The 27,701-nt window shown below is 43.2% G+C and overlaps 3 protein-coding genes across 11 annotated transcripts in view; 2 read left to right on the top strand and 1 right to left on the bottom strand.

The window, feature by feature from the left end:
• Nucleotides 1–3,020, top strand: part of WDR35 (WD repeat domain 35) — a 39,965-nt gene extending 36,945 nt beyond the window's left edge. For all 3 annotated transcript variants that reach the window (XM_082758234.1, XM_082758235.1, XM_082758236.1), the window contains exons 26-27: nucleotides 611–851; nucleotides 1,893–3,020. In XM_082758234.1, the coding sequence (XP_082614360.1) occupies nucleotides 611–851; nucleotides 1,893–2,040 (389 nt within the window). In that variant the 3' untranslated portion in view covers nucleotides 2,041–3,020. The remainder of the gene's footprint in view (nucleotides 1–610; nucleotides 852–1,892) is intronic.
• Nucleotides 3,021–3,266: 246 nt separating this feature from the next.
• TTC32 (tetratricopeptide repeat domain 32) lies at nucleotides 3,267–7,006 on the top strand. Of its 4 annotated transcripts, XR_014317240.1 has the most exons (4): nucleotides 3,267–3,500; nucleotides 3,588–3,751; nucleotides 4,698–4,943; nucleotides 5,363–7,006. XR_014317240.1 is itself a non-coding variant. In XM_082757340.1 (3 exons), the coding sequence occupies exons 1-3, from the start codon at nucleotides 3,376–3,378 to the stop codon at nucleotides 4,823–4,825; spliced, it is 372 nt and encodes a 123-aa protein (XP_082613466.1). In that variant the 5' UTR covers nucleotides 3,267–3,375; the 3' UTR covers nucleotides 4,826–7,006. The 4 variants fall into 4 exon arrangements, 3 of the variants coding, with proteins under 3 accessions (XP_082613466.1, XP_082613465.1, XP_082613464.1); XM_082757340.1 differs by having other exon boundaries at nucleotides 3,267–3,455; nucleotides 4,698–7,006; XM_082757339.1 differs by having other exon boundaries at nucleotides 3,591–3,751; nucleotides 4,698–7,006.
• A 2,288-nt stretch (nucleotides 7,007–9,294) lies between these two features.
• Nucleotides 9,295–26,622, bottom strand: LOC309875940 (uncharacterized protein). 4 transcript variants are annotated; one of them, XM_082755730.1, is made up of 23 exons: nucleotides 26,131–26,622; nucleotides 25,977–26,035; nucleotides 25,752–25,844; nucleotides 24,051–24,178; nucleotides 22,428–22,574; nucleotides 21,451–21,522; nucleotides 20,292–20,459; nucleotides 20,100–20,196; nucleotides 19,036–19,253; nucleotides 17,870–18,023; nucleotides 16,905–17,113; nucleotides 15,551–15,668; nucleotides 14,482–14,687; nucleotides 13,742–13,859; nucleotides 13,494–13,660; nucleotides 13,269–13,369; nucleotides 13,065–13,186; nucleotides 12,916–12,966; nucleotides 12,636–12,819; nucleotides 12,430–12,553; nucleotides 11,324–11,405; nucleotides 11,019–11,111; nucleotides 9,295–9,709 (listed from the first exon to the last, which is right to left on the bottom strand). In XM_082755730.1, the coding sequence occupies exons 1-22, from the start codon at nucleotides 26,157–26,159 to the stop codon at nucleotides 11,038–11,040; spliced, it is 2,721 nt and encodes a 906-aa protein (XP_082611856.1). In that variant the 5' UTR covers nucleotides 26,160–26,622; the 3' UTR covers nucleotides 9,295–9,709; nucleotides 11,019–11,037. The 4 variants fall into 4 exon arrangements, with proteins under 4 accessions (XP_082611856.1, XP_082611854.1, XP_082611853.1 ...); XM_082755728.1 differs by lacking the exon at nucleotides 9,295–9,709 and adding an exon at nucleotides 10,010–10,372; XM_082755727.1 differs by lacking the exon at nucleotides 9,295–9,709 and adding an exon at nucleotides 10,010–10,441 and having other exon boundaries at nucleotides 26,131–26,621.
• Between the last annotated feature and the right edge of the window lie 1,079 nt (nucleotides 26,623–27,701).

Here is a 27,701-nt window from a genome sequence, read left to right as displayed (position 1 = left end):
ATCCTTTGAATTTAAAACAAAGCCATGTAATGAACTGAGAATAGCTGTAGGCAAGATACCTGGAAAGTACATTATTGGTTACAATGGAAATTCAACTTGCCAAATATTACCTGTTAAATTGGGCAGCTTTTTTTATCTGTTCTGTTAACTGTTTTTATTTCTGACTTTAAGTTTCTTCTTTAACTCACATCAGACCTCACTGTAGAGCTTCTTAAAGAATCTGTGGGAGTTAGAGAAGCAAATAGTGCCCTCTACTTTCTTCAAGTAAAATGGAGGTCCATTTCAAATACTTCTAGCATGTTTAAAAAAAAAAAAAAAAGGACAGGGAGGGACAGGGAGAGAAGTGTCGCAGCATCAATAAAACTCCTTCAGTTGTCATTCAAGTCCCCTTGGTTTTCATTTTTTTTTTTAATTGATTTTGGAAATGTGTTGAGCCATGCATGCTTCATAACCATGTCAATGAAGAGACTTTGGTTTGTATTGTCCAATGGAATTACTGGCAAGACTAATGCTATATACTCATAGCAACTATTTATTGTAGAAGCTTGCATTTCTCAGAAGGCATGTAATGATATCCTTGTTTTTTTTTTTTTTCTTTTCTATTTCTTAGCTCTTCATTTGCGAGATTATGAAGACATTATCCCTGCAGTTGAGATCTATTCTCTTTTGGCTCTCTGTGCATGTGCAAATAGAGCTTTTGATACGTGTTCAAAAGCCTTTGTTAAACTAGAATCCTTGGAAACTCTTAGCTCAGACCAGAGGCAACAATATGAAGATCTTGCTCTAGAGATATTCACAAGACATTGTCCTAAGAATAACAAAAAATCTGATCTGGATGATGTTCTTGAGAGGTGGGTTATATTTATATGATACCATAACAAATCACCTTTTTGTTGTTGTTGTTTTGTTTGCTTTGCTGCTGTGATCTATATTTTGTTTGAGCAGTTTTTGTGTGACCAAGTTAGATGCTTTGCTGCTTGAACCAAATACTGAGCAAGAATGAGGCCAGTGTTAGCCCTTTCACAGAAAGGATAACGCAACATTACCTAATCTGGGAGAATAGAGATTGTCTGTATTCAAGGACCTAGTCAGGTTATAACTTAATTTAAAGTACATGTGAAGCACAAGAGTTTTAGGACCTTCACTTTAGCGGCATGTGATACCTTAGCAATCATGTTACTGTGTTTGCATTACTATTGTGGTGTGATGCAAATAGGAATGAGTGAATGTTTAACTAATCCCTACAGTGTCTTGTGAATTACTTAAATCTATACAGTGTGAGAAGATGAATATATCAAGTGAAAGAATCAAAGTGAGGGTCAGGTGTAACGGGTAGTTCTTTGGTGTGGTTGTACCCAAAATGGTGTCTTTGACATCTTTTTCTGCTAAAAGCATTAAACATATGAGTATGGAAACTGTGAATCAGATTTATTTTTAATGAACAGGAATTTAACTTGTTTGATTTTTACTTCACAAAAACTCATTAATAACTTCTGTTGACCCTTCAGAAGAATAAATGCAGTAGAAGTGCAGGTGCCAATTGAGCCTTACCTTTGTATATCCTTCACTGTTTTTCACTTGATCTTTGGATCTGCTTGTCCTAATTTGTTGACTATATGGTTCTCTGGATGTGTATTCTGTTGTGTGAAGATTTACATACTTGTCTCTTTTAACTGTGCAATTATTATAATGTAATAACTTATAAGGAATTAGCACACATCTGATTAGAGAAACAATATTTTACAGACAAACATCACCAGTTTTGTAAGTAGTTGTAAGCACACAATTAGGATATAGTTAAATGTATTATGTGGTTTGCAGATGTCTACAAAATAAGTTTTTGTTGCTACTTAAAAACTGTGTTTTTATACTTTTATTTACTCTCTAAACAGTGGAGATGAGAAACTTCCTATATGTGTTGCAACAGGAGACCCTATCTTGGAGTATCGATTCTGGATGTGCAGTGTGTGTAAGCACTGTATGAAAGCCAAAGAAAGAAACAATTATGACTTCTGCCCTCTGTGCCACAGTTCAGCATAGCAGAGGAGAGAGGTCTCTGTATCCTCGTATCTCTTACATCTCCAAACATACTGTCTAAAATGTTATTCACATATGTTTTTTTATACTGTGTTGTCACAGATAATGCTACTATTACAGAACTGTTTCCAAAAAAAAGAACTTTAATGGTTCCATTTATGTGAAAAAATTTTAACTTTTTTTTTTTTACAAAGGTTTAAGCCAGCAGCATTCTTCTTGAATTGTAAATTGAGCCTAATTTCTAAACCATGCAAACTGAATGTAGGCTTGTTTTAACACATCTTACTTTGAGTGAACTCCACTTTTTTCATTTTTATAATTACATAAAAATAATTGGCTTTTCCTAAAACTCACAAATCACAGCTGTTTTATTAGAGCGACACTACTAGTTTAGTTACACGCCTGTGCTATGTTCTTTTGCCAAGTGAAATTAAATCCAGAGCTGTAATAAAGGACTTGCTTACTTTTAGAAATCAGTGCTTTCAGTTTGCATTTGGGTTCACGAGCTTTCTCTGGTGCTGTGTTTAATCAGTGCAGGAAACCGATGTGAACCTTGAAACTGGAATCTGGTAATGAGCTGCGTTGTACCTGCAGGTACCTTGAAGGGAGCAGCTGCCATCTGTTAAACCTTCATCTCCAAGGAGGGTGACAGTTCAGCTCTTGAAATCTGTTCAAGGAACATAGCTTTACATAGACCTGAGCTGTTCTCTTTTATTGCTAGCTTTGAGCCACGGCTTTGGTAGTGTCGTATGGAAATGTTGCAGGCCCTTTCTCCACTTGACGAGCTTTCTCCACGAGTCAGCACTTTGCAGGGTGCAAGCATTAAAATTCACCTCTGCTCACTGTGTTTTTGATAAAAGGGGACGAGGGCTCACTAAAAGACACCTGGGGAAAAAATGTCTTTCAGCTAACACTATGCTATGTAAGAATAAATCCCATTTTGTATTTAGAATATGCTTTATTAAATATTTTTTTATACATCTTGCTATGTGAGGTTCTTTTTTTTTGCTCGGCCTGAGGTAAAACGTCTTCTGTTACCATCACGCTACGTCAGGGTAAACCCCATTTTGTATTTAAAATACGCTTTATTAAACATTTTCATATTGTGATCTGTGGGGTTGTATCTCTCGCTGTCCCTGAGGTCTGCCCTCAGGGCAGCTGACGCGGGCGCGGCGCCTTCCGCCGGCTGCCGGCCGGGCTCCTCCTCCCCTCAGCGCCGCCATCCCCGGCCCTCCCCTCCATTCCCTTCCCTCCCTCCCTTCCCCCTCAGCCCCGCTCGGCTCCCGGCCGGCCCCGGCAGCCTCTGAGGCGGCCTCGGGCCCCGGTGGCCCCTCAGCCATGCAGCGGGAGGCGGCGGCGCTGCTGGCGGCGGCGCACGCGGAGCTGGCGGCGCAGCAGCTGGCGGCGGCCGAGGAGCTGTACGGCCGCTACATCGCCTGCTGCGCCCGGGCTGCCCCCCAGGGGTAACGGGGGTGGGTTTCATGAGGGGGACACACACGGCACACGCCGCGCTTCACGGCTTCTTCGCCTCTTCTCTCTCTCCCCTTCAGCAGCGCCAGCCGAGACCTCGCCACCGCCTTCAACAACCGCGGGCACATCAAGTACCTGCGGGTGGAGTTCGCCGCCGCCATGGAGGACTACGCGGCCGCCATCGAGAGCCAGCCCGGCTTCGAGGTGCCCTACTACAACAGGGGCCTGGTGCTCTACCGCATGGGTACGGCAGCACCCGGCCGGGCTGACCCGGGGCAGGGCGACACGGCCCCGAGGGCACGGCTCGGCCCTGCGGGAGGGGACAGGGTGCTGGCACCGCTGCCTTGTGGCTGGCCAGGTGCTCCCAACGCTGTGCAAAGTGCAGCCCTCGGTTCTACAGGCAGCTCCTGGCACCGTCTGGGGATGGGTGTCGCACCAGGAGGGGGGCAGAGGCACCTGCTTTATCCCCAGGCAGCGCAGGGTGTGTTAGCTGGAAGTCCCCTCTGTACGCTCACACATAGTGTCTGCATCATTTAAAGTTACACTATTCAGGGAACCATCAGGTAAAAATGCAGTTTTAGTGTATTTTTTTTTTTTTAAATTTGCATTAGTGGTCATTAGCCAGTCAGTTCCAAACATTTCTGTTAAACCTAAAACATACCTTGAGTTGGTACAATCATAGTGAGTGCACCCATCAATTTGCAGCGGGCTGTCGTTCAGCTATCATTGGGGGAATTGATGCCCATCAATTTTAAATATGCTGTATGAAAATTTACACCCCATCATTTTTGTTGGAGCCTGGCTATTGCATTATCAGGATCTAGAAAGTTCAGGACCTAAGGGAGGATGGAGCCTGGCCTCAGCTGGGAAGCAGTGCGCCTATGTTCCAGCATTAACATAGCCTGGCTATTAGTTAGCTGCCTGAGCGTGGGCCTTGTGGCTCATTCTCTTGGAATAAACTGCCTAAATTAATCCTTAAGCACATTTTAGATTGAGAAATAGGCACTTGGGCTTTTGTTCTGAAGACCTTTGGCTCCTCATTGGATCTCTGGACCATCCAAATGTAGTGCATCCATTAGGTACAGTTAGTTGATACATTGTGTTAGTGAAAGCACTAAGAGCCCTTCTGTTTTATTTCATGAGTGAGTAGTTAACAGAAAGGTAATTCTTTTTTCTTTTCTTTGGGACAGGATGCTTTGATGAGGCCATAAAAGATTTCAGGAAAGTTTTAGAGTTAAACCCTCAGTTTGAAGATGCTGCACTAAGTCTAAAACAGGCTATTCTTGACAAAGAAGAAAAACAAAAGCGGGGTTATTGAAAATGCAGCTAATGGTGTGAAAATGTTTTACTGCACACTGATGTGATTTTTTGTCATTGATGGATGAAACAAGAACACTTATATCTGTTCTACCCTACTGAAGAAAACTCATTCTTGGGTAAATAAGTTAAAAATGTATTATAATTGCAAAAAATATATATTTTTTTATATTGTCATTGTTGAAGAAAGGCCTGATTTTAGATCCATGTGAGATACTTGTCATTTTGTACAGAAGCAGTTCATAAAAAGCTGTTGGAAGGTCAGTAACAGCTAATGAAATCTGTAGTTCTCTCATTAAAGCTGTGTTTCAGTACTCTTTCACAGATTAATTTAAATGTCCTTCACGGAGAAAAATCAAACTAAAACATTTAAGTACTTAAGACTGGCATTTGTGAAAGACACTGTGATTTAATAATGATGATCTTAGTGTTTGTCTGGATTTAAATGTAAGTTTGATTTAAGCTAAAAATGTGCAATTGTTAATTACAAGGTGTTATCCTTGAAATGTGATAGTAAATTATTTTCTTTTCACTTCAGAGTGTTCCTGCATACAGAAAAAAAAAATTAAAAAAGAAGACCTTTTTAGGTGACAGCAGCTGTCCTTATATGAGGAATATGATACAAGAATTCCGTCCTTTTTAAATTCATTCTAGAGGTAGTTTAAGGAGTACCTAAACAGGTGTGAACAGGATGTACCTGTTTTTTGTAATCCCATTGTAAAGGTATTGAACAGTCAGAAATTAATAACTGAATGAATAAAACAATTATGTACTTTTTATCTCAATATCTTTAAAGACCTTATTGGTAAAGAATGTAGTTGGGCTATTCACAACAGGAATTACGGCTTTCTCCTTTTTATTAAAAAAGGTCAATGGCACAAAGTACACAATGTGAAAGTTGTCTGATTCAGCTGGCTATGAATACCCAGGTAGATTCATTTGTTACGTGGATGGTTGCTGAAATCAAAAAAGGTTTTATGAGGAACATAGAAATAAAAGTTTTAATAAAAGAAATAGTCCTGGATTGCCTCAATTAGCATTAGGCTATATATATATATTTTTGACAAATGATGCTGCTGATGATTCTGCTGCTTATGGTGGCTTTTTCCACGTATGATCCAGGAGCTCACATAGTTGATGGTGTAAACATTTGGAAAGTAGGTTCTGAGACATTTATGACCAGGTTCTACAAAGATGAATTCTGGATTTCTCCGGATATACAAAATACGTGCTCATCTTTCATTGTTATATCTTGATGCTCTGTCTCCAAAATAACATTGAAGGATTTGCATTTTTCATGCCACCTCAGTCTCAAAACCAACGTGATATCAGCTCTTGTTTGATGGTGAGAAAGGTGAGCTTGAGGTTTAAGACTAAACCTGTTCTTGATATACCAGGCCATGAAAATTATTAAAACACAATATAGACAGTTGAATATGATCTGAACTGTTTATCTGAGAGAGGTCATGTGTGGTCCTGCACAGAACAGTTTGAGGATACAGATAAAAATCAGAAGATTAATAGTAAATACATATTTTGGAAAACAAATCAAGGACAGTAGTAATAATATCCCCTTATGTTTCCCACCTCCTGTTGCTTTGTGAATGTTGTTCAGTTACTTCTAATTTATCCACTGTTGGCACAGAAATACTTCACTGAACTGGAAGCAATTGTGTAGCAGATTCTCCACGTTTTTTCTCATTTTCTGGTTAAAGGATGAACTGTTGTGGTACATTTTGGCATAACTTGGAATCCTTTCAAGGTAGTTTCAGCCACAAAGATTCTCACACATTTTCCCCTTCACAGGCATGCACTTGGCTCTCTGTCTTTCCTTCACATTTAAGGTTAATCAGGGTGTTCATTCCAACATTATTAAATAGTCCTGTGTGGTGGTCTGTTGCTCAGGACTGTTGAAATGGTATCTTAAAACATTAATACCAGAAAACTTGATGTGATTTTCCTTGACCTGTGAAGTTTCTTGTTCATAATCTTTTAAGAATTAAAAGTCTAATTGAGAGCAGTATTTTTTTTTTTTTATATAATGTTCCATATGAAATTCAGAGAAAGCTTGTAAAAGAAGCATAGGCTGTGTGCTTTGGATGCTTCACAATACAGACGTACTGTAGCTTTACACCTTCACCAGGCTTTAGGGGCTGTCTCTGCTTGAAAATTGCAAACCTCTGCAGTGTCTGGGTCACTCCTGGCTGCCCACTCCATCACCCTTGTGAAGTGATCGCAAGTCATGGCCAAGGTGCAGTACTGGTAAGTCCAACGGGATGCTGCTGCTTATTTATGTTGACCGGCTCTTCACTCTGGCCAGAGATGTTTCAGACATGAATAATTCACAGCCACTTGCACAAGGTTTCCTACCTATAAACCCACTCTCACTTCTCACCCAGTGATTTGCTATCTCTAAGCTTAAAAAAATGACTTGGTTTCCTTGATGTGTTACAGGCTGTTTTTTTCCTTTAGCACCTGGAACAGCCTCTAAGATCTTACTTGCTTGGAGAACGTGGGAAAGAATAGCATCATCATCCTGAGCTTTTTCCTAGTACCCTATTTTTCCTTCTCGTGGTACACTGGAGGAGACAAAAATCTCGCCTATTTTGTAGTGGTGCAAGGCCTTTCCCTTGCATTTGCAGACAAGTAGGAAAAGATGACCACAGCCCAGGCTAACAGGCCAAAAGCAGGGCACAGAACAATCTGGGAAGTGTTTTGGATACAGTTAGCATGTGAGGTGCAGCATGGAGAAAAGGAGAGTCGTTCTGAAAGGGAAGTGGTGGCCCATTGAGGGGAAAAGGGCTAGGTTGTCAAGGGGCAAGAAATACATTTCATTTTTCACAGGCTTCTGTGTGGACAGCAGAGGTAAGTCAGCATTAAAAAGCTGAGAATCTTTGGCTGTTACAGTGAGGACTGCACCATGCGCTGTCCCATTTAGTAGGTTAAAAATTAGCAGTGAAAGGTGTATTATATGGGGGAATGAATGCCTTCGTGTCAGTCCAGCTCAGCTGCACAGCTCTGCTGGCCCCTTTCAGAAAGGCCGAGGTTCAGGAGGAGGCAAAAACAGCATCCAAAACGTAAAACTACTAATAGAAAAATAACATTTTGTGAGTGTGTGTCTGTGTTAGTAGATTATTGTAGGTCTGAGGCAGAAGATGGGTCTGCAGAAAAGGTTCAACCTCAGCCTGTGGCTTCCGTGCGTGATGGAAGGGCTGGTTGCTTTTGATGAAAAAGTTTGCTGTGGGATTGGGTCGAGGTGGAGGCCCACCTAGGAGCACATTGTAGTCATTTTGGCTGAAATCCAATCCGTTTCTGAAGATTTTCATGGAGGAACCGTTTTGTCCATGAGCAGGGATTGGATGCAGTCCATGGCATCACTCCCTACGGCCCATGGTCAACAGCTTTTTCATCATTCCTGTCTTTGTGTTGTACGTGAAAAGCACCTGAAGGATATCTTCATATCCCAGTGAGGAAAAGCTGTTCCATCCTTGCCATGGACACCACAACAGTAGATTTCAAGTAAGGTTCCCCTTTTTTTCTATGAAAAAAGCTGATCAGTGCTTTCCAGGCTTGTACTGTTGCTCCCGTGTATGTGTTACTGCACATTTAACATATTTCGCACCTCCCTAATGCCTTTTCTCTGCACTGGTTGAATAATGAAAGCTTGCTCAACCAGAATAGTGTGAACAAAATAATTTTTGAGGGCTTAGCCTAAAAAAGAGTTTAAGTCCATAGGCCTGAAAACCAAAACCTGGAAGTTAGCTGTTGAAGTTCCATCTTCAGTGCCTGAGGAGAGGGAGTGAGCTCAGGATAACCTAGATGTAAAACAATGCGCCATGCAACTGTGTGACCAAGTCCTAGTGTGGGCAAGATGCACTCCGACCATGAAAGAGTTTGTATGTCAAGAAGAGCAACCAAGCTATGCGGAGGCAACCAAGCACATGGACTTTCTCTGGCTGATCTGTGAGCATGTGGGAGCCTGAAATGCTTGTGGAAATGGCAGTGCAGGTGTGTCTCACCTCCTCCCTTCACCTCCCAACCTGCCAGGAGGGAATTGTCTCCCCATCTGTCAGGTGGTGGGTGGGTAGGGAACCCAGCTGGACCCCTTCCTGGCTTCTCAGGGCGACAGGGAAAGATTTGGGATATTCTACTTGCTGCAGAGGTGTTTTCGGGAAATCTCTGCAAGATGCAAAGTGAGTGAACTTCAGCAATGCAATAGGGACTGGATATGCACCTGTGTCGAATAAGAGAGCCTCCCGTGAGGACTGGGAAAAGGAGAGCCTGGATTTAGTCATCAGTATTTAACCTTCATCCTAGTTTACAGATTGCAAAACGCTTTTTAGGTTAACAGAAAGCAGTGAGTGTGTTAGCATCAGTACTGGGGAAAGCATTTCCTTGGAAAACAAGCGGGAGCGGTGCGGCTGCTGGGCTGTGCAGTGCTGGCTGCGGACAGCAGAGCGCACTGCTCATACAGCAGAGGGGAGGGGAGGGCATCGCCCCGCTGCTCTGTCGGGTCCTGGGAGCTCAGCACCGCCCGCATCCTTTCGACAACACTTAGTCCTTCATACATACAGCTTGAAGACTACATTTATTCAGCAATCGCAGGCAGGACTGCAGATTTTGGGAAGCTAATCAGTCTGTGCAATCTAAACTCAGGCTGCATGAGCTGTGCAAACCCACCAGACACAGCACACATTAGCCCCAATTAGCATGGGTGCAATTGCCCCATCTTTGCTGCTGTTGGATGCTGATTGACGCTGCAGTCACACCTTCAGCTGGCATAGGAAAATCCCAAGGGTGATTTACAGGTGGTCATGTATCTGGTTTGTCCTTCCCCTCTGGAAAGTAACCTTTCTAATTTTTAGTCTCTTAAACAAGATGTTTTCTGTGAACACACACAAAAATATACACCAGGTGAAATGTGTGAGAGCATCTGGCTTCTCCCATTTTGTAGAGTTAGGCTTTTTCCACACATGGGCAGGTGAGAAGAAAGCAGAGAGCTAACACTTCTCCAAGAAGCTCAGGTCAATGCAACGTTTTAACAAAAATTCTGCACTAATGGAAAAAAAATGTACGAGTATGACATTGTGTTGCATGTGGAAGAGGCCCTAAGTAGCAGATTGCTTGACATTTTGGAGCCAATGTTAGAACACCAGATGGTTGCTGTTGCAGGCTAGCAAGGAGATGTTCTGCGCTTACATTGCTTTGTATGTATTTTTATTTGACTTTTCAGATTTGCACTTGACATTCATATGGAGGGATTGGCAGTCACTTTATGAAGTATTACAAGAAGCAGCCATAATCAGGATTGGAATAATTTTAGTGATCTGCAAGTCCATATTTCAACAGCTGGAAGAAACAAGAAGTGTTATTTTGAAGCTTTGGGTTATTTTCTGGCAAGTTTTCTTGTGTAGCCACTTCAGAAAGGCAACAGGTTACAACATCGGCTAATCCTGTTGGCAGACCCTCGCACTTTCCAGTGTTGTAGAGCTGTCCTGAGTCCCACAGTCTGGACTTTTCACTTCAAGCAAGATAATCCTAGTGATCACTGTAAAAGGTAATTCCCATGTCTAGCTGCACATTTATAAAGCAGCCAGCACAGCAGAGCCTTCAGGTGCTGTTGGGGACACAGACGGTGAAGAGAGGAGTGAGGCTGGAGTACACAGCTGAATAGCTCTGGTCCTCCAAAGACTGATGAAGCTATAGGGTAAACCCTAACAGGCTGTGGGATTTGGACCCTTGGAAAGAATTTGGGATATGACAGCAATTTGTGCTTGTTTCTAAAGTTTTGGATCCATTTTCTTTCAGCTGAATCGTGATGACTGCTGGGGGCAGTCCAGTTGAAAATCTGATGAAATAACATCTTCCAAGTTTCCAAGACTGCCTTCTATAGCCCAACTCCAGCTTGCACTGCTCCACTGCTGGCACCTTCTCCAGAGCCATACCACCTGTATTTGACTTGGCAGGTAGCTCTCCTCTTTCCCTCTCCTAGGGGTCAAGCTTAGACCAGGAGACTGCAAACCCTGCCTGTTCCCTAGTTTTTGCCTCTGCCCCTAAATGCTTTTGAAAAGAGAGGAGATCAAAATGGAGGCAGTGTCCCAGAACCTAGGGTCTCAAAGGACAGGCTATGTATTGCTTGTGTCACAAAACATAGCGACCTGTCTAGGCGAAATCACAGGGCCTGGTGTTCTTACCAAATTCAGTTTATGTGCCTCATCTTAGATCTGGATCGACAATCTGGACTGGTCCAGCAAGTACATAACCCTGGAGGCTGGCTGAACAGTGACCTGGAAAGGATGAGAATGACACACAGGGTATCTGTGGTTTTTCAAGAACACGTAAATGTTGCACTGTAAGTGTTAATGTGTTAAAGTATGAGCTAAAGGTAATGTTACCAGGTCTGTTTTCAAGGCATTTTAGATGCCAAAACGAGGGGTCCTAAATCCCTTAAAGACATCATGCCAGGAGTGCTTTGGAGTGGCTCCTCCTGAGCACTTACCCTTCCTCTCCTTGCTTGGGCTACACTGTCCTCTGCAGGGGCTGCCAGGAGAGCAGACGGCCACCAAACAGTGCACATACACCTGAGAAGAAGGAAAAGTACCACTTGGTCCATATCAAATCCCCCTTTGCAGAGCAAAGTTTTGTCTTTCATTCCCCTTTTGCAGAAGTTGCAGCTGATTAAACTCAGGCCTGGCTGAATGCTTGCATATGGCGCATTCTGCACACATTCTAGCTGAACCTGCCTTGAATTTCGACTTTGGTGTCAAAGAAGCCCTCAGGCAGTTTGGTAACTGAGAGGCTGAGACAGGAGAAACAAAAACCTCATGAGCTGCAGCGAGGCTATGTATCAAAGCTAGACAGAAACTCAATCTCGTGCTAGATGCAGCTGCCCATTTAGGAAGCTGCACATGCCAGAATTGCATCATATTCATTTCTAGCAAGTTCACAAGTTGAACTGCTCATGAAAGGCCAAGTCAAAAAATCGTGGTTACTTAAGCTGCCTGGGCAGGGGTACTGCCATGGCTTGTTTCAGTACGTGTGCTAGAATCGGCTCAACTGGGTGCACCAGGAGCACAGCACCCTCAGGTGACTGTCCGGTGCTTTCTTTGCTCTTCTTAGACCTGTTAAAGGAAGACAGAACCTCAAAAGTGTAAGGCCAGACCCACATGTCTCTGTTTCCCTGCCCTCTGGGCTGCTGTCTGAGGAGATGGCTGAGTGGCTGGGCAGATGGGAGACAAGAGAGCTGATCTTCATGTGGATGCTATGGTACATAAGTTGACTTTTCTGTTCTAGACATTTTGAGCTGAAGTGCTATGAATATGCCCCTATAAAAAGTCAGAAACACCATATGAAATCATGTTTATATACCAGAATTTCATTTTGTTTCCTCCAGCCAGTCCACTTTCAAGTCACTGAAATCATATTGCAGAGTAGATCTGAGAAGAGAACTAAATTAAAGCTGCACACCAGTCAGGCTACTTGGGCTGGATGCTGGCTAGGTCTTAAGCCTGTGAGGTGTTTACATTGGCTGTTTTTTTAAGTGATCTTCAGAAGTACATAGAGTAGGGTCCATAAATGGTGGGTGAGCCTTTCACTAAATCTTACCTGTTCCAGCTGATGTGTCAGGGTCCTCACTGCTAGCCTTTTAAAATGAGAAGGGTGTCTCACTCTGGGGCTAGCAGCCACTGAGAGGAACTCTGCAACATACTCACTGCTTTTAATCTCACACCTATTTGAGAGAACAGACCAAAAGCTTTGTAGAAGATCAGGGTTTCTCTGATAAAAACATTGTTTTTTCAATAACTACTTGCCCATCCATGGTGATGTTCCATCTTGGGGCGCTGTTGAAGTCCAGAGACCCCATCACCCAGCAGTTGTCCAGGTATAACTCAGCATCAGGGCTCTCATCTTTCAGCTCCATCTCGAGAAACACAGACTCCATGGGTCGCTTGAGTATCGCCTCATCAGGCTCATAGAAATCCATGAAAGACTCATCTCAAGAAAACATCAGGGGATTTTGTTATTGGTTAAAATTTGATTTAAATCACAGCATGTTTGGAAATGTTACAATTTTCTTTGAAGGACACCTACTTTTGGACACTCTTGAAACTACATTCAGGGCTTTTCTTATCCTTCTGTATACTGCAGAAAAGGAAATGTTGGTGAGGTTCTTTAGCAGGAGGCAGCTTACAACTGAAGAAGTCACAGGAGTCTTGGAATGAAGGAAGAGAATTGCCTACCTGCAATATTTGATCTTGGCACCATTGTACCGGAGCCAAAAGGACGTGATGTGGATGGCTCACTAACAAAGGCACCTAGCATCACGGTCTCTTTTGCTCGGTAGTAGCATGAGACTGTTAATCTATAATAGGAAAAAGGGCAATTTTTGTTTTCACTTTCCAGCACCAAAGTGAGTGTCATCAGTGAGCAGAAGCTGCTCCTACCTGTAGTCTGGATCTCTTGTGATTTTCGGCTGGTCCCGGCCTGGAAGAGTCTCTCTCTCGTAAGAGATTTCATTTTCATAAACAATGTGATCACCTTCAAACTGTGCATATGGGAAGCTCATTAAAAACTGAATCTTCTCAGGAGCTGGGGCAGGGCAACAAATGAGAAAATGCAGGAGAGACAGAGACTTCCAGCAGGTGTATTTGCTCTGGCCATGAGCTTACCCTTACTGAAGTGCCACAGGTGGTGACATGGAACATGAAGAAGGCATGTCCTTTGTTATACTCTTTAGGCTTGCATGAGCTATCCCTTAGTTTGGTTTTACTCATATCAATGGCAGGAACTGTCTTCATCTGAGCAGATATCATTATAGTACCATCTGGGTGGCATACTGAGGAAATCAGAGAGTTGGTTATAAACTCAATGGAAGACTTACAGATCTTTTTGTTGATCGATCGTCTGTATAACTTACTTATAAATGCTGAGGAATTAAAATTGCAGCTAACGGAGAATATCTGTAAGGTCTCCATAGTTCTCACTTTCCTTAGGGCAACATCGAACCTTGCTTTAATTTTCTGAAAGGACACTTCCTGTGAAGGAGGGGTTGGAAGAGATCTCCTGTTAAGGCACATGATCAATATGTACAAGATTCTGCTCTTCAGCTTGTGCCACTTGAACACCAACAAGTCATGAGAGTTAAGTCAATGTAACAACTCAAACCTCATGCAGCACGGGAACACAAGTTTTCTGGTATGAATTAATTGGTTACTGTCACAGAGAGATAAATTCTGGCTGATTATTGTAGAATGCTTCAGATATTTATTACTACATCAATTTTCCCTGCCATAATTTAACATTTCTACAAAACGTTCCTTTAAAAGAGTTTCTTTCATAAAAGCTGTATTGAAATACTGTTTCTGGCTCGGTTTGGGACATTTTGCCTCATCTTACTAAAAATACAGAGGAATTTGTTGTTGAAGACTTGGTGCGTATCTTTTAGACAACTCAGCGCTGCAGATTACATAATATATGACATTACCAGAAGGGTCTGTGTCTGTTATGTCTTGTCCTTCTTGCACTGGCTTAGAGTCATTCCCCCTAGAGGTTTTCCAGCACACGTAATACTGCAGCACTACAATCTGACTGCAAGGCTGTGCCTTTATGAGCAGAGTCCTACGTGCTTTAAAGAAGGCTGTTACGCAGTTCACGTACCTCATAGATAACTCCCACAGCAAAGAGAGGTATTTGCAGGACCAGGTGGGTCGAGTTGCTAGCTGCAAGGTACCCATTTGTGAGCGCTGTGTGCCGGTTCAGAAGCTTGGCACCAAGATACAGGTTCCAGTACTGGTGCAGGCCAAAAACGGGAATGGCTAGGTACAGGTTTTCTTCATCGCAGTAACCAGTTGCTTCTGGTATTACTGTGGCAAGAAGGTGGGGTGAGGAGTTAGCGATGAATGAGGGTTTGGTATGGGTTTCCATCATGGGTAAATGTGGCACTGGCACCGCAGCAGTGCCGCTACGCGCGTACTGGCATCGCCTGTGCTCCGTTGGCCATGATGTGGGTGGAACAGCCCGCACTCGGCAGGATCGGGAATCCTCATGCTTTAGCAGTGGCCTGCCAGCTTGCTTCCAGGATTGCTCCCTGTTTCTGTAATGCAAGCTGAACCATGCATGTAATTTTTATTTTTATTTTTTTGTCAGCCTCCTCTGGGTTGAACCCAGAGCTACTTCCAAGATAAAAACAGGACAGTGAGCAGTCTCTGTCACCTTTGTGGCATCCAAAATCTAAGATGTTTGATGAAATAGCAACTGGACCTCACGGCAGTTTCAATAACCTGTTAAGTGCAGCTCTTAGCAGATAATTTTCTCTTTATGGAAATGCTGCCTTTGGAGTTCACAGCGATTTGAATCAGTTGAGTTTTGCCCTGGACGCAGAGGCAGAATTGCATTTGAGGACAAACTGAAACTCATAGCAATGTCTGAAAGTTTTGCCAGTAGATATATGTTCAAGTTATGAGGCATCTTGTTCACTGAGTTTGCTAGCCAACTTCTTTTACACGCTGGTTTTTATTGCTCTCAGTGTCTCGAGGGCAGACTGTCTTGCCAGTATGCAGAAGAGCTGCCATCAGAAAAGCAGCAAGTTGGCTATGGTACCAATAATGAGCTATCGAAGGGTGGGGTTTTCCCAAAAGCTCTCATCCTCTGCCTAACTCCATTCTCACTGAATTCAATGAAATCCATGCTGTTGATGCAAAACAGTTAATACTGGGGCAAAGCTTACCGATATCAGCAATCACACATTCCACCTCTGCAGAATGGTAATAGAGCACCATCTCCGGACCCACGCTTAGGGTGTAGTTAACAAGGAGGGTATATTTTGTTTCATTTCTATTCACGTACTGAAAGAGAGAGAAAATGTAAGGCTGCAGTAGCAATGGATTCCAGCACAGACAGGAATGTATATCCCGAGCAGCACTAAATAATTATTCCAGCACCCTCTGCTCCCTAGCAAATAACTCTGTCTCCAAAAACATCGCTTCAGTTGGCCTAAAACTACTCAGAAAACTGGACTGGATTCAACAGCTCTTTTGGCTAAACATAAATGTGGAGAATGTAGTGCCTGTTCAGAAAATGGAGGCAGAAGTGAGCACGGTGCTGTTTCCTCTGTAGTCCACTGGTGAAAGAGCCCGAAGAGGGAGGTCTGGATCCAAATCCTTACTCTTATTTACTCAGAGTGGGGTCTGAACCCGGGACAAGGAGTAATCAGTAGGATGGAAGGTATGAGGAGCCGCTACAAGAGATCTCTCAGTATACTTATTTACTTCAGTAAAAGTGCTCTCAAAGCAAAACTTGGTATCCAACCTGAAAGGAATACTTAGCTTTGCTGAACATTTTTGGCTTGCTTTGATCCTTAATGCAATTTAATTGTGGTTTGACTGCTGTCTGAAAATTATTTGTGCAAGTCCTGATTCTGTGTGTTCACAGTGTTGTTCCTTGTAACAGAAAATAGCATTGAAGCTCTGTGTGATTTAGCTGAAACAGGGGTAGAGGACTTGCAGTTAAGTGCCCTCCTGCTAAAATGAGAGGCTGAATTTCCTCAGTGAGTTTATACTTTTCACAAATATTTAGATTGAAAAGGGTCTGTAGCTTAACAAAATATGTTCAGAATAACCTAAGTCAGCCTGTACCTGCTTGTGAGGTGCATGGCCTGTGCCAGTGATCAAATGGCTCTGCATAAACAGTAGGTTCTGGAACTACTGGATGGTGGAAACTGCTGTTTGCAGGATTGCAGTAATTGATTTATTTTTCGAAGACTCTTCTGCTTCAAGGGACAAATTTAACAGAGATTTCTTCCTGCTGGGCGTTGCTCTTGAAAATTAGCCATGCTGACAGAGACTAAAGGAAGTCATACTTCATACTATCTTATCACACTGGATGCTGCATTTCTCCTAGAGGCCTAAGGAGAGCAAGGTGGGGACATACAAACCTCTTATCTTAACTCAGATGAGTTTAGGCTTATTGACACCTTTACGATCGAGGAACGGTTGTTGGTTAATAAAAGCCAGGCAGATGTTCTGAAAAGGAACTGCTCTACCTCCTCCACTCAGCTGCTGAAGTGGCCTGCTGTACCTTACCTCCCTTAGAACATATGGGTCATCAAAAGAGACTTCCAGGATAAATCCTTTTGTTCCATTTGAAAAAGAAGTTTCATAAATCTTATATCCATGGTGCTGTGCTTCTCTGAGGGTAAATGGCACATTTCCTATTGTGATTGACACCAGGGAGACATCAGGAAGAAAGTGTCCAAATGCAATATTAAATATCCTTTCCTCTGGCAGAGTATCTGTAGGGAGAGAACATCAAATTACTGCTGATGTGGATCAAGTAACTAAGACAGTTGGGGTGGCCTCCCATTCATGTTCCAGGAAACTTCGCCAACAGCCATCTCCTTAATGGCTCTGATTAATGACTGTTTGTGTTCTAGTCAGATCTGAAATACTCTGAGTACATGAGAATTGCTTCAAGCTGCAGGAGATTAACAACAAATACATACAACATCACAGAAAGTGGGTTCAGTAACTTTCTAGAGGTGCACTACCACATGCTGTGCCTTCACTATAATGAAATCTAGGATATAGTTCAGCCACATAAAATATGGGAAAACTATAATGTATGCTAGGAGTTTTTTTTTTTTTTTTTTTTTTTCCCCTATATCAGTTATCCAGTTAGCTCCAAAGATGACTAGTGTCTTAGTGCATTGGAAAATGTCATTAAAAGCAAACAATGCAGCATCTTTATTCTAGTGCCCAGTGTCTACTGGAAAAATATGTTGGCTAGAGTGACAGAAATGTTCATGTTTTTATCAGAAACTCATAATTTTCATTTTATCTCATAAAGACAGGTGATAGATGGTACATCAATTCAGGCTAAACATTTATTTTGTCTTATAATACCTTGAATCTTGATGTTGGCTAAAAAATTGGAAGCGGAAGTTGAGAACATTATGGTGAATAAAGGTATATGGCAGAGGTCAGATGGACCAGGGTATATTGCAGCACAAGAAAGAGACTGGGAAAAGTCAATGAGAAAAATGACTTACTGTTGATAACAGTTGGTATTTGTGGCATGAAAGGGGTAGTAATGGTTTTGATGACGGTATATTTAGTGGTTTGCCAGTCTGCATCTGTCCACGTGTGCTCCAAGAACAAGTCAATACTGTAAATGATTCCATATACACCACAAGATACAGAGCTCTAGGAGGTAAAATTTGTGTTAAGCTTTAAAACTCAGTGCCTTGATGGAGGAAAGAGTGAATAAGGTTAAAATTCATACACTAGAAAGAGCAAATGGTATTTTAGGACAATTTGGGATGTATTTTGCTGGGTGGGGAGCTTGTTTGTTTCTCTGCCTGATCCATTTGTCTGGTCCATGTTTGACTAAGATACTGCTGTGATTCTCAGTAAGGAGGTATTGGGGTTGGGAGGTCCTCTGTAAGTTTAGTAAGTAACCATATTTGCATGTGTTTTTTTGCAGTCACTGGGCTACCAGTCACGTCTCAGTTCACTTGGACAGTTTGTCAGTGCTTCCAGCCGTTCTTCAGACTGTGTGTGTCTGGTATTTCTGTGCACACTGTGGTGTAAGTGCCCACTGGTGTACCAAAAAGTGAACTTCTGAAGGGGACAAGTCAAAGTCACATCAATATCACCTTCATAACTGTAACTGGTAAAAAGCCTTCTGTGAATCCTGCCAGCTCCCTTCTACTTGAACATTTCTTTGGACATTGTCTCTGTGCTCGTAAACTACAGATTGACATAGATTATACTGTGTTGAAAGCAGGTGGCTGCATCCAAACTACGTTCTGGAAGTAAACCCTGTCCCTTGCTAACTCATACTGTCTGCATGGAAATTGTCTGGGAAGTTGCTCATTAACCCTGGCCAGACGTGTGCCAGCACCAGTTTCATAATGTAAGAACATGCATGACTGATCAGTGGTGCCCAGGAATCCCTTCCCTCCTAACTTAGTGTAGTTAGTATAGTTTATCAAGAAACAAAACAAAACAGTCTAGCATGTTTTGTGATTAGAGATACTTAATTTCTGCATAAGTGCTTTTGAGATACAGAGAAGGCAGCATGTAGGTCTTCTGATATTTCTTGCATGTAAGAATTTTAAGCACCAATTTTAAGCACTGTTTGGAACACTGTTTGGAAACGTCTTCCATGGTGCATCCCCTAAAATATGTTAGTCAGAGACAGGTTCATACTAACCTTTAGTTTGCCTCCTTCTGCTCCAATAGGGATCGTTATTCCAATGTGTGTCTTGTTGTGCTCCAGTAAGTAGTTGTTCTCCTCTGGGTTTACTATGACTTGGCCATCGACTCCCATTACAATGTTTTTTGACAAAAAGGTGGATTCTTGAAGCACTAACGTTGGGATAACACTTGGCACAGTCCATGTTAGCGTAGTGTCAGTGAAACTGGTACCATCTGTTGAGTTAGACAGACAGTCCCACAAGGCCCCCAGGCAGTTGGAGTTTCCCGTGAGTTCACCCTGCAATGGTTGTCTTTCCCTGACTCCTTTCCACCACAGAACCTCTACAGCTTTCACTAATGAAACACTTTGTAGTCTATTAACCAACTGATGGCTGTTCTGTCACAGGAACCCTGACACTCAAAGTAGGCTTGAATCACCATTTTCAGATGAGTAATTAATATATTCAGAAGAAATGACAGTTGGGCTCCCCCTTACCTGTTGTATTGTCTTTCTGGTCATAGGAATTTTGTCTTGTTGGCAAAGGAATGAGACATGGAGCCACTTATTTGGAATTTTTTTTCCTTGAAATAACAGTTTCAAGATTGTGACAGCTTACGACCTCCTCCTCCCTCATCAGTTAATCAAATTAATTGATGAAATTAATTGTTCAAATTGATCTGAGAATTTTTTTCTGCAAAAAGCTGGGCTAGTTCCACATTTCCACAGAAGAAGACCATGTCAGTTCCAAGAATACAGAGCTGCACCCCTGTGCGAAATTATGTGACAGCAGAGAAACAAAGCAGTGGGGTTAGACCAGGGGAGGCTCCCTGGCCCTTCTGCATGTAACTTGGGGGTTTGAGAAAGCAGAGAAAGGCACAACTGCACCATGAACACAAGTAATGTAGTGTCACAGCAAGGAACCTATTTGTCTGGCACTAAAGCCATGGGCTGTTAGCTTGTGCTGCTTGGAGGGCAGCTTGTAAAACTCTTACAGAGTAAGTAATAGGGAAATAGGGAGACTGTCTTTCCTACTAGCTTCTTAAGTAGTTAATTTTGATGAACAAGGAAGAAGTCCTTACCAAGAGGACAGGAGACAGTTGTGTCAATCAGCATAAGCAGCCACCGCTGCCTGTACATGGAAGTGGAGGTGACCAAGTTCATATTTACACCATTTACCTTTTGGGATGCAGAAAAAAAAAAAGGTGAACTGATGTTCTAGGGAGGTAGTGGAAGCAGCAGAGTTTTGTGTCCAATTGAGAACAACAACTTACTGTGCTGATGTCAGACTCATTGCTGTGGTAGGGTGCACGGAGGTACACGCGGTACAGTGTGTTATTGAAGCTGTAGCCCAGTTTTGCTGCATCGCTTACCATTATTCTCTTTCTCCCTGATGGAGAAACAAACATCAGTTGCCATAGCTGGTATGCAACATTTTGAGTCTGCAAGAGAGAGATGACCTGCATCAGATCAAAGTCTACCAAAATCCCTTAAAAACTGTGATGTTGTATCATCTACTTCCTACTAGGATCTTTAGTAGGTGGTGTTGCACTGGACAGTACTATTCCACCCAGGCAAGAAACACTATCAATATATAAAAAACTAAGGAATTCTATAGCTTTTTAAAGTGTTTTTAGAGATAGCCTTATAACTGCCCTGGAAGAAACTTAGATTGGTGGTCTTGATCAAAACTCCTTGGACAAAATGCCTATATTGTTAATAAAATGATTGCCTTTGTGTCTGTCAATTTCTGGAACAGTCCAGTGTCCAAATGACAGACCACCTTTTATCATATAGAGCCATACTGTGTCAAAGATGAGGTGAGAGAAATGTATGTACAGGTCTAGAACAGTCTTCTTCTCAAATGATAACTATATGAGTGGATAACCAAAAGGAAAAATGGGCATAAGAAGAAACATAACATGAGACTAAACATGGGCAAGACATGAGAAAAATAGGATAAGCATATGTATTTCCCCCAAGCGTATGTATTTCCCCTCTAGCCTCAAATAATCTTCAGCTCAGACTCCTAAGCGATCTGTAGCTTCTTTGTACTTTGCATGAATTATTTTGCAGTGGATTTCTCTTCTGTGAACTTTTCCAGACTAACCTTGGGACCAAGCAAGATTTTAGCAGCCACATCTTTTGACAAGGCATTTGACTGATTTGCTACACATTGTGAGAAGAACCACCTACCTTTGTTGGTTTTGTACTCAGCTTCCACCAACATAAGAAGCATATGGCTCTACTCTCCCACCTAAATGTCTTTCTGCAGTCTAGAGCTCTAAGAAAACTGGAGAGGTTTTTCAGTACTTGATGACTTTTCTGTATCCCATTTATGACAGAGGTGGAGCTATTCCCCAAGGTTAAGGACTCATGAAGTTAGCAAGCAGAGGCAGGCTGGGAGCTACTAGGAAAGACTCCCCTTCATACCTCTGGCAGGGCTGACATCCATGCGACGGTGTAGTCATTTGAAACTGCAGGGACATCAGTCTTCACAGACACCTGGAAACACAGATGAGATTGTCTGGGAACAGACAAATCTTCAGCTTTACTACAGGCATGGGGAGCAGAGAGAGAGATTCAGAGAGAGGCAGAGAGAGGCTTTCAGATTTCTTCTCCAGTGTCTGTCAGGATTTAGCAAGTTGCATTCACTGGAAGTAATAAAGTGTTTCCAGACAGGTTCTTCACTGTGGTAAGTTCTGTGACCTTACACTGGAAGTTAAAGCCATGGCATCTGCAGCAATGTATGTACAGTAGAGGGAATGTCTTTGTGCATGACCAGGTCCTGTTTCTTATCTGGGAAGCTCTAGACTAGATCACACTCTGGAGACTTTCAGGGGCATCAGGATATCTCTGTAGAAGTTATAGGGAAGCAGGCTTTAACAGAACTGGTTCCCTCTTCACATGCAGACTAGATACCCTAAAATGTAGGACCTCCATATCTGCTGGCAGCAGGTTGAGCATTCAACTAGTACCACCCAGTGGGAGGCAGGTTCTGTCTCACTCCTCTGAGTTGTCTGATGCTGCAGGGGTGCAGCTCTGCCAACTCCAGGTTTTGTTATTTCAAATAGGAGGATAACACTCTTGTGAGTGCTGCAGTACTTCATAACACAGAGGTATTCTCCTGAGCTAAACAGGTTGGCTGCTGGTCTGCCTGGCTGCTGATTTGCTTGCAGTGGCTTAACTTACAGCATCTGTACACTTAACTGAATTTCACTGCATGCAAAATACCTATGTTCACAGGTAAGTGTATTATTAATAAACATCTACTGTTGCACTCTATGCTGAATAGCTGCATGCACACCCAGTACATGCTATAAAAACAGCTTCTGATGGGAGTTTGTGGAGGTTGCGGTGCTTGGCAGGGAACATAGATGGAGCTTAGCCTTCAGTGGGAAAACTTTTACCTCCATGTAGTTTTCTTCACATACAATTTCTCTTGGAGCCCAGGAGGAGTAAGAGCAGTACATAGGGTAGGTGTAGGTCACAGCTGCCCTCATGCTTGCAAATGAGGAGACCTTGATGTTCACAGTCAGTGAAAACAGTTCATCTGCCTGGGAAGGAAAGTAGGAAATTCAGCAGATCATGTGGAAGGTCCAGCTCATACACAGCCAGGAGCAGCTGCACGGGACCATCCAGCCCAGTGTCCTGTTTCCAAGAGGGCTCGGAGGAGGTCAAAGTGGTTGGAGGAGCACTGAGAGCATGTTTACAAGGATGAGAACAAAGCTGTTGTGAAAGTTCCTCCAAAATATGAGCCTGCCTTAAGTGGTTTATGCAGAGGGGCTTTCTGAGCCAGAGGCATTGTCTCAGTACTTAGAGCCTTTGCCTCATGTCAAATCCCTGCAATATTCTTCCCACAGCATTCAGGTGCAGCTAATCAGGGGAAGATACTTTATGTTACATTATCTGACCTTCCTCACTGTATGGTTTGTGTTTTTCCCATTCATGACTGCTGTGTGCCTCTTCATGGAGGCAAAGTACCAGAGATTTTGGTTTGATGTAGGTAGTTCAGGTCTGTCTTAAAAATGCTGTTTAGTGTCCATCTTGACTGACTCCAATAAGAGCTCCTCTTGGTCCTTCAGCTCTACAGGAGCCAAATGTGAAGCCATGGACTGTGCTTCTATCTGACATAGAAGTGTTTTTATCTACAGAAAAGCAAACAAAGGCAAAACTTTTCCAGAGAAATGTCTAGTCTGGAAATTCTGGTTGTTGCATAGCACTGCATACTCCCTGGGTTCACGTCAGCATAAGATTTACCCATACAGCTTCACCTTTTTTTTTTTTTTTTTTTTTTCTTTTTTTTCCTTTTTCTTCTGTGGGGCTTCCAGGATCAACTAGACTAAACATGGACAACAGATGAAAGTTCTGCTCTGATATATTCTGTTTCTAGGTTCATTTCATCTCAACTAATATTTAGAAATTAGAAATCCAGGCTAAACTTTTACACGTATTTTAGGAAGAAGTGAATCACCTTCCGGTAGATGCCTGTTTCTCTCCATTGACTATTGTGGAAGCATAAACAACCAGTTTAGACCAGACATTATCTTTCAGATGGCTAAAGTTACATGAGGCAAATTTGGGCCTAATAGATGTGTGTGATCTACGTTCCTAGGCATGTGTTAACAGGAACATTACCACACAAATTAAGCCAGGAAAAGATCTGCCAGAATCGCATTGCAAATGTAGCTTTTTCAAGCAGATGCCTACTTCTTTCCAGAGAGGCTTTCAAGAAACTCTCTGGCAAAGCAGCAGCAATAAGGATATGCTTGAGAGCTGGCAGCTAGTCAGCAGCATTAGGCTAAGTGTCATTTCATGGAGAGAGGAAATCCCATGTCAGTCACACTGAACAAACCACATACCGAAGAGCCATTGCCTATTCATTTCTACACACCATCATCAACGCTAACTCAAGTTCACTGTTTCTTGGGTTCTCAAAACATGCCATTGGAATGCCATCTAATATCTCTATCTGGCCTTGTTGAAGGAGCTGTACCATCTGATGTGGATTTTGGGCTATTTCTAGGTCTTACCTCATTGGCCACGTGGCAGCCAAGCACCGATGCACGGAAGACGGGGTTGCCCCACACATCTTCTGAGAGGACATAGCCACAGCGAGATGCCAGTTTCTCATCCAGCAGAACGGGGCCGGCATAAGGATCTGCAGAAACAGGGCATTGAGGAACAGTGTGTGGGATGGACAGCTTGGGGCAAGTCGGTGTGCAGAGCAGTACTGAGGCCACCTCACCTTGCTCTCATCAGAAAAGAGGTCCAGCTGGGTTGGGTGTTCTCCAACAATATGTGTTGTTAAGGAGCTGGCGAAGCTGTGCTGGTATGTGTTAGAGTGAATGTGATGGTCTGTCATGTCTCAAGCTCACCCAAATCACGTTCACTTTAATGCCCATTTCACTGTGTCCAGGAGCTTGTGCCACAGCCACCTCGAAGTACTGTTACAGAGAGTTCCTCTGAGGCAGCACATATGTGTCTCCTCCCCTGAGCTTACTCTCTAAAAAAAGAATTATGGGCCATCCATTTCTAAAAATCCTCAAGTTGTGGTAATCGGCTGCTCACTCTGATCAAAGGATTCACTTTGGACGGGCAATTCCACAAATTGGTCAGGTTTGCTCATCTTGGCAGGGTGCTGTGTGCTGTTAAGCCTATGGGGGAGCCAAGTAACAGGCACATTGGGAGCTGGCTGTGCTCAGCTCTTGGTGCTGGTAGAATTAATAACATCATATTCTGTTAATTATCTGCTCTTCTGATTAAGGAGCTATTTTGGTCTTGGGTTAGACACAAGAATCTGTACAAACAGATAGGGTTTAACTAGCTGCCTTTGTAATTTCAAGATTTATCTGTCATCTTTATATGTCGAACAGTACTAATAACTGCTGTTTCAGTAGATGTATTCTTGCAGCCAGGATAGACTAAGGAGATAAGTGAGAGGAATTTTGGAAGAAGAGAGAATAGCTTTTATGAGACCAACTGATAGAGCTGGAGGAAACAAACAACCTTTTTATGCCTGAAGGCTTGTCTGCTTTTTCCAGCAATATCAGTTGCTCTCATAAAAGCTATCACTTCTCTCCACACCCTTGCTGTACTTGACTTTTCAGTTCTGCCTCCAAATCAATTGAAAAAAAAAAAAAAAGAAACCCAGAAAAAAGTGGACTGATCTCAACAGAAAGAAATCTGTTTTGGGGTCAAATCACATACTTTGTTCAATTTGATGTGAACATTTGCTGTTTTTCATTTTGGTTAAATAGGTTTTTGTTTTTCTCAGCAAAATGGAGACCCTTTGTTCAATCTGATATAGGGCATTTTGTGACCATTGTGATGTTAAATAAGAAAAGAAAAGAAAAAAAGTCCTTTAATTGCTCAAGCAACTCATGGAGAGTGTGTTCTGTGGGTATTAACCAGTCTCCAGAGTGTTGTTTTCGGGACAATGAAAGCCAAATGTCAGCCCTTCCTTATCTGACCATCCTTTCTCCTTTCCCCTGGCACATTAGATGTAAGAAGCAAAGGGGACTGTGGCTGTAGACACAAGTTTGCTCGTCAGTAGGGATATTGGCCAAACTGAGGTGCTAGAGGCTGGATGTAGGCAGCAAAGATGTTCTGCTGGTTATTTGGGATAAGTGACCAATTATCACATAGATAACAGCAGCCAGATCACACACACTGTGGTCATGTAGGTGATTCCCCAAACTTCATGGTGCTCGGGGCAGACACTTGTGACTCACCATTGATTTCCAGCTGGAAGAACTTTCCCTGGAGCACGAGTTTATTCAGTTTCATCCAAAAAATCCTGGAATGGCAACTGCTCTGTACAAAACCTGGTGAGAGCACATACAGAGCAGATAAGCCAGTGGGTCTGGAGGGCAGCGAAGAGGCACGTCTCATTACAAGTGTAATAACAAGTTCTCATCCTTGCCTCTCCCACTATCCTTTTATCTCATTTCACCAACCTGGGGGAGCCATCTGCCTGCCTTGTCCCAGCCAGAACAGCAAGAAAAGCATCCAGATCCTGCAGCATAAGCACACGTACAGATGATGGGGTGAACAAAAGAAAAAAAGATCAGGATGGAAAATGAAAGAAGCAGCAACTGAGGTTCTCATTACCTGCATAGCAAGTAACCCACAGACTCCATCTGTCCCCAGGGACCTGTGCATGGGCGGCAAAGACTTTGAAGTAAAGTTCACCCAGCTGTGGAATTCAGTCAGGAGAAAATGTACAGCTGACCTTTTACAACAGAGATTTTGCTCTTTCTTCTCCAGGCCCCGTGTGTGAATCAGGAGAGGCCAGTGGCTTCAGTCGCATGGGAAGCCTGGGCTGAGTCCCGCAGTGCCCTCCAACGTTATCTGAGCTCTCAGCAGTGGGAGGCTGTGTCCCTCTTGCTCAGCCCCCGGGAGGGCAGAGCACCCTCCTGCCAGGTATTTGCAAGGTCAGAAGCAGCTGCTGAGCCTGATTTTACTGAGTACAGCAGGGGGTGCTCCAACCTTTCCATCAGCCCCTGGGAAGCAATCTCTTTCCCTGTAAGCCAGTGGGGTAGCTTTGGCTTCAGGTCTCAAGTGCACATGAAACATTTCCCCGGAGGTATTTTAATTGGGTCTATACAGGAAATACATTTTTGTTTCTGTGAAATGTCCCAGTGACCCAGCCATGCCAGAGATAACAGCAGTTCTTTGGCGGCGATGCATTTCACTTTTATGGATCCAGTTAGCTCGCCCTTTGATTTGTTTGATTATTGGAGAGTGTTTTTGTGAAAGCATCTTGTTTTCAGAAGTGCTCTGATATCACTGGCTTGGTCGGACCATGTGCAGGTCTGTGCTTGGCCCAACGTGCTGCCTGGGAAGAGGGAGCCACTGGAGCTGGTGGGAGCTGTGGCCTGCGACTGGCAGTGCCCCAGGGAGCAGAAAGGCTGAGAGACCTGGTGAGCCACAAGCACGCTTTGTGTGGCACGGATGAGATAGGGTGGGGTGAGAGGTACAGGACATTCAGGCTGGCATTTTAGCCACTGGAACCCTGAGTTCAATCTCCTTTTGGTCCCCTTTTTGGGGTGTTATGCAACCATTGGCATGTGTGAGCAGAGCTGGGCAGCAGAAACAAGATTGACCCTCGCACATGCTTTGGGGTCAACAAAAGCCAGTGATCACGTCCACTCACAGTCATAGTGCAGTCTGTGTTGTTTTCTCCTCGGTCCCCCTTGCTCAGAGGACCTCTGCAGCAATAGCAGAACCCATGAAAAACCCAATACAACCACCCTGCAATAGACACGCTCACTTTATACAGCACACTTATATAAGTGCTCTGGAGCACAGCCCTGGGGCTTGAGAAATCTCCTAATTCTTGTCTGCTGGTCACAAGACCCTTTCCCATTCGGCAGGAGCTGAGGTCCAACTTCTGCAACAAACTTCTCATAAGCCCACACAGAACTCGCCGCATGATCCTCGCCTGCGGTAACTCTGCGTCCCCGGACTTGGAGTGACTCTTCATTGAATCCAGCTGTGGCTGGAATTCGGCTGGAAATGGTGGTGCTCAGATACCACAGTGATGAGTGTGGTGTAACAATGAGATTTTGATTTTTGAGTGAAAACTTCAGTATATTTGGACAGCAAGCTGTTCCAATTCTGATAAGCCACTTCCAAGAGCCATGTAGCATCTCTCCGAGATACTGGGAGTCAAGGTCTGA

The sequence above is a fragment of the Aythya marila genome (genome assembly GCF_965140915.1).
Source record: "Aythya marila genome assembly, chromosome: 3".
NCBI lineage: Eukaryota > Metazoa > Chordata > Aves > Anseriformes > Anatidae > Aythya > Aythya marila.
Note: the sequence above shows the minus strand (reverse complement) of the source record. Positions and strands in the feature narration are given on the sequence as shown.

Excerpts from the sequence above, each read along its gene's own strand:
- TTC32 (XM_082757338.1), top strand. The coding sequence starts at position 3,376 with ATGCAGCGGGAGGCGGCGGCGCTGCTGGCGGCGGCGCACGCGGAGCTG. Across the intron at positions 3,501-3,587 it reads GCCCGGGCTGCCCCCCAGGG|CAGCGCCAGCCGAGACCTCG; the intron begins GTAACGGGGGTG and ends TCTCCCCTTCAG. Across the intron at positions 3,752-4,697 it reads CCTGGTGCTCTACCGCATGG|GATGCTTTGATGAGGCCATA; the intron begins GTACGGCAGCAC and ends TCTTTGGGACAG.
- LOC309875940 (XM_082755730.1), bottom strand. The coding sequence starts at position 26,159 with ATGGAGTCTGTGGGTTACTTGCTATGCAG. Across the intron at positions 25,845-25,976 it reads CAGGCAGATGGCTCCCCCAG|GTTTTGTACAGAGCAGTTGC; the intron begins GTTGGTGAAATG and ends TGCTCTCACCAG. Across the intron at positions 13,187-13,268 it reads ACAAGAGATCCAGACTACAG|ATTAACAGTCTCATGCTACT; the intron begins GTAGGAGCAGCT and ends TTCCTATTATAG.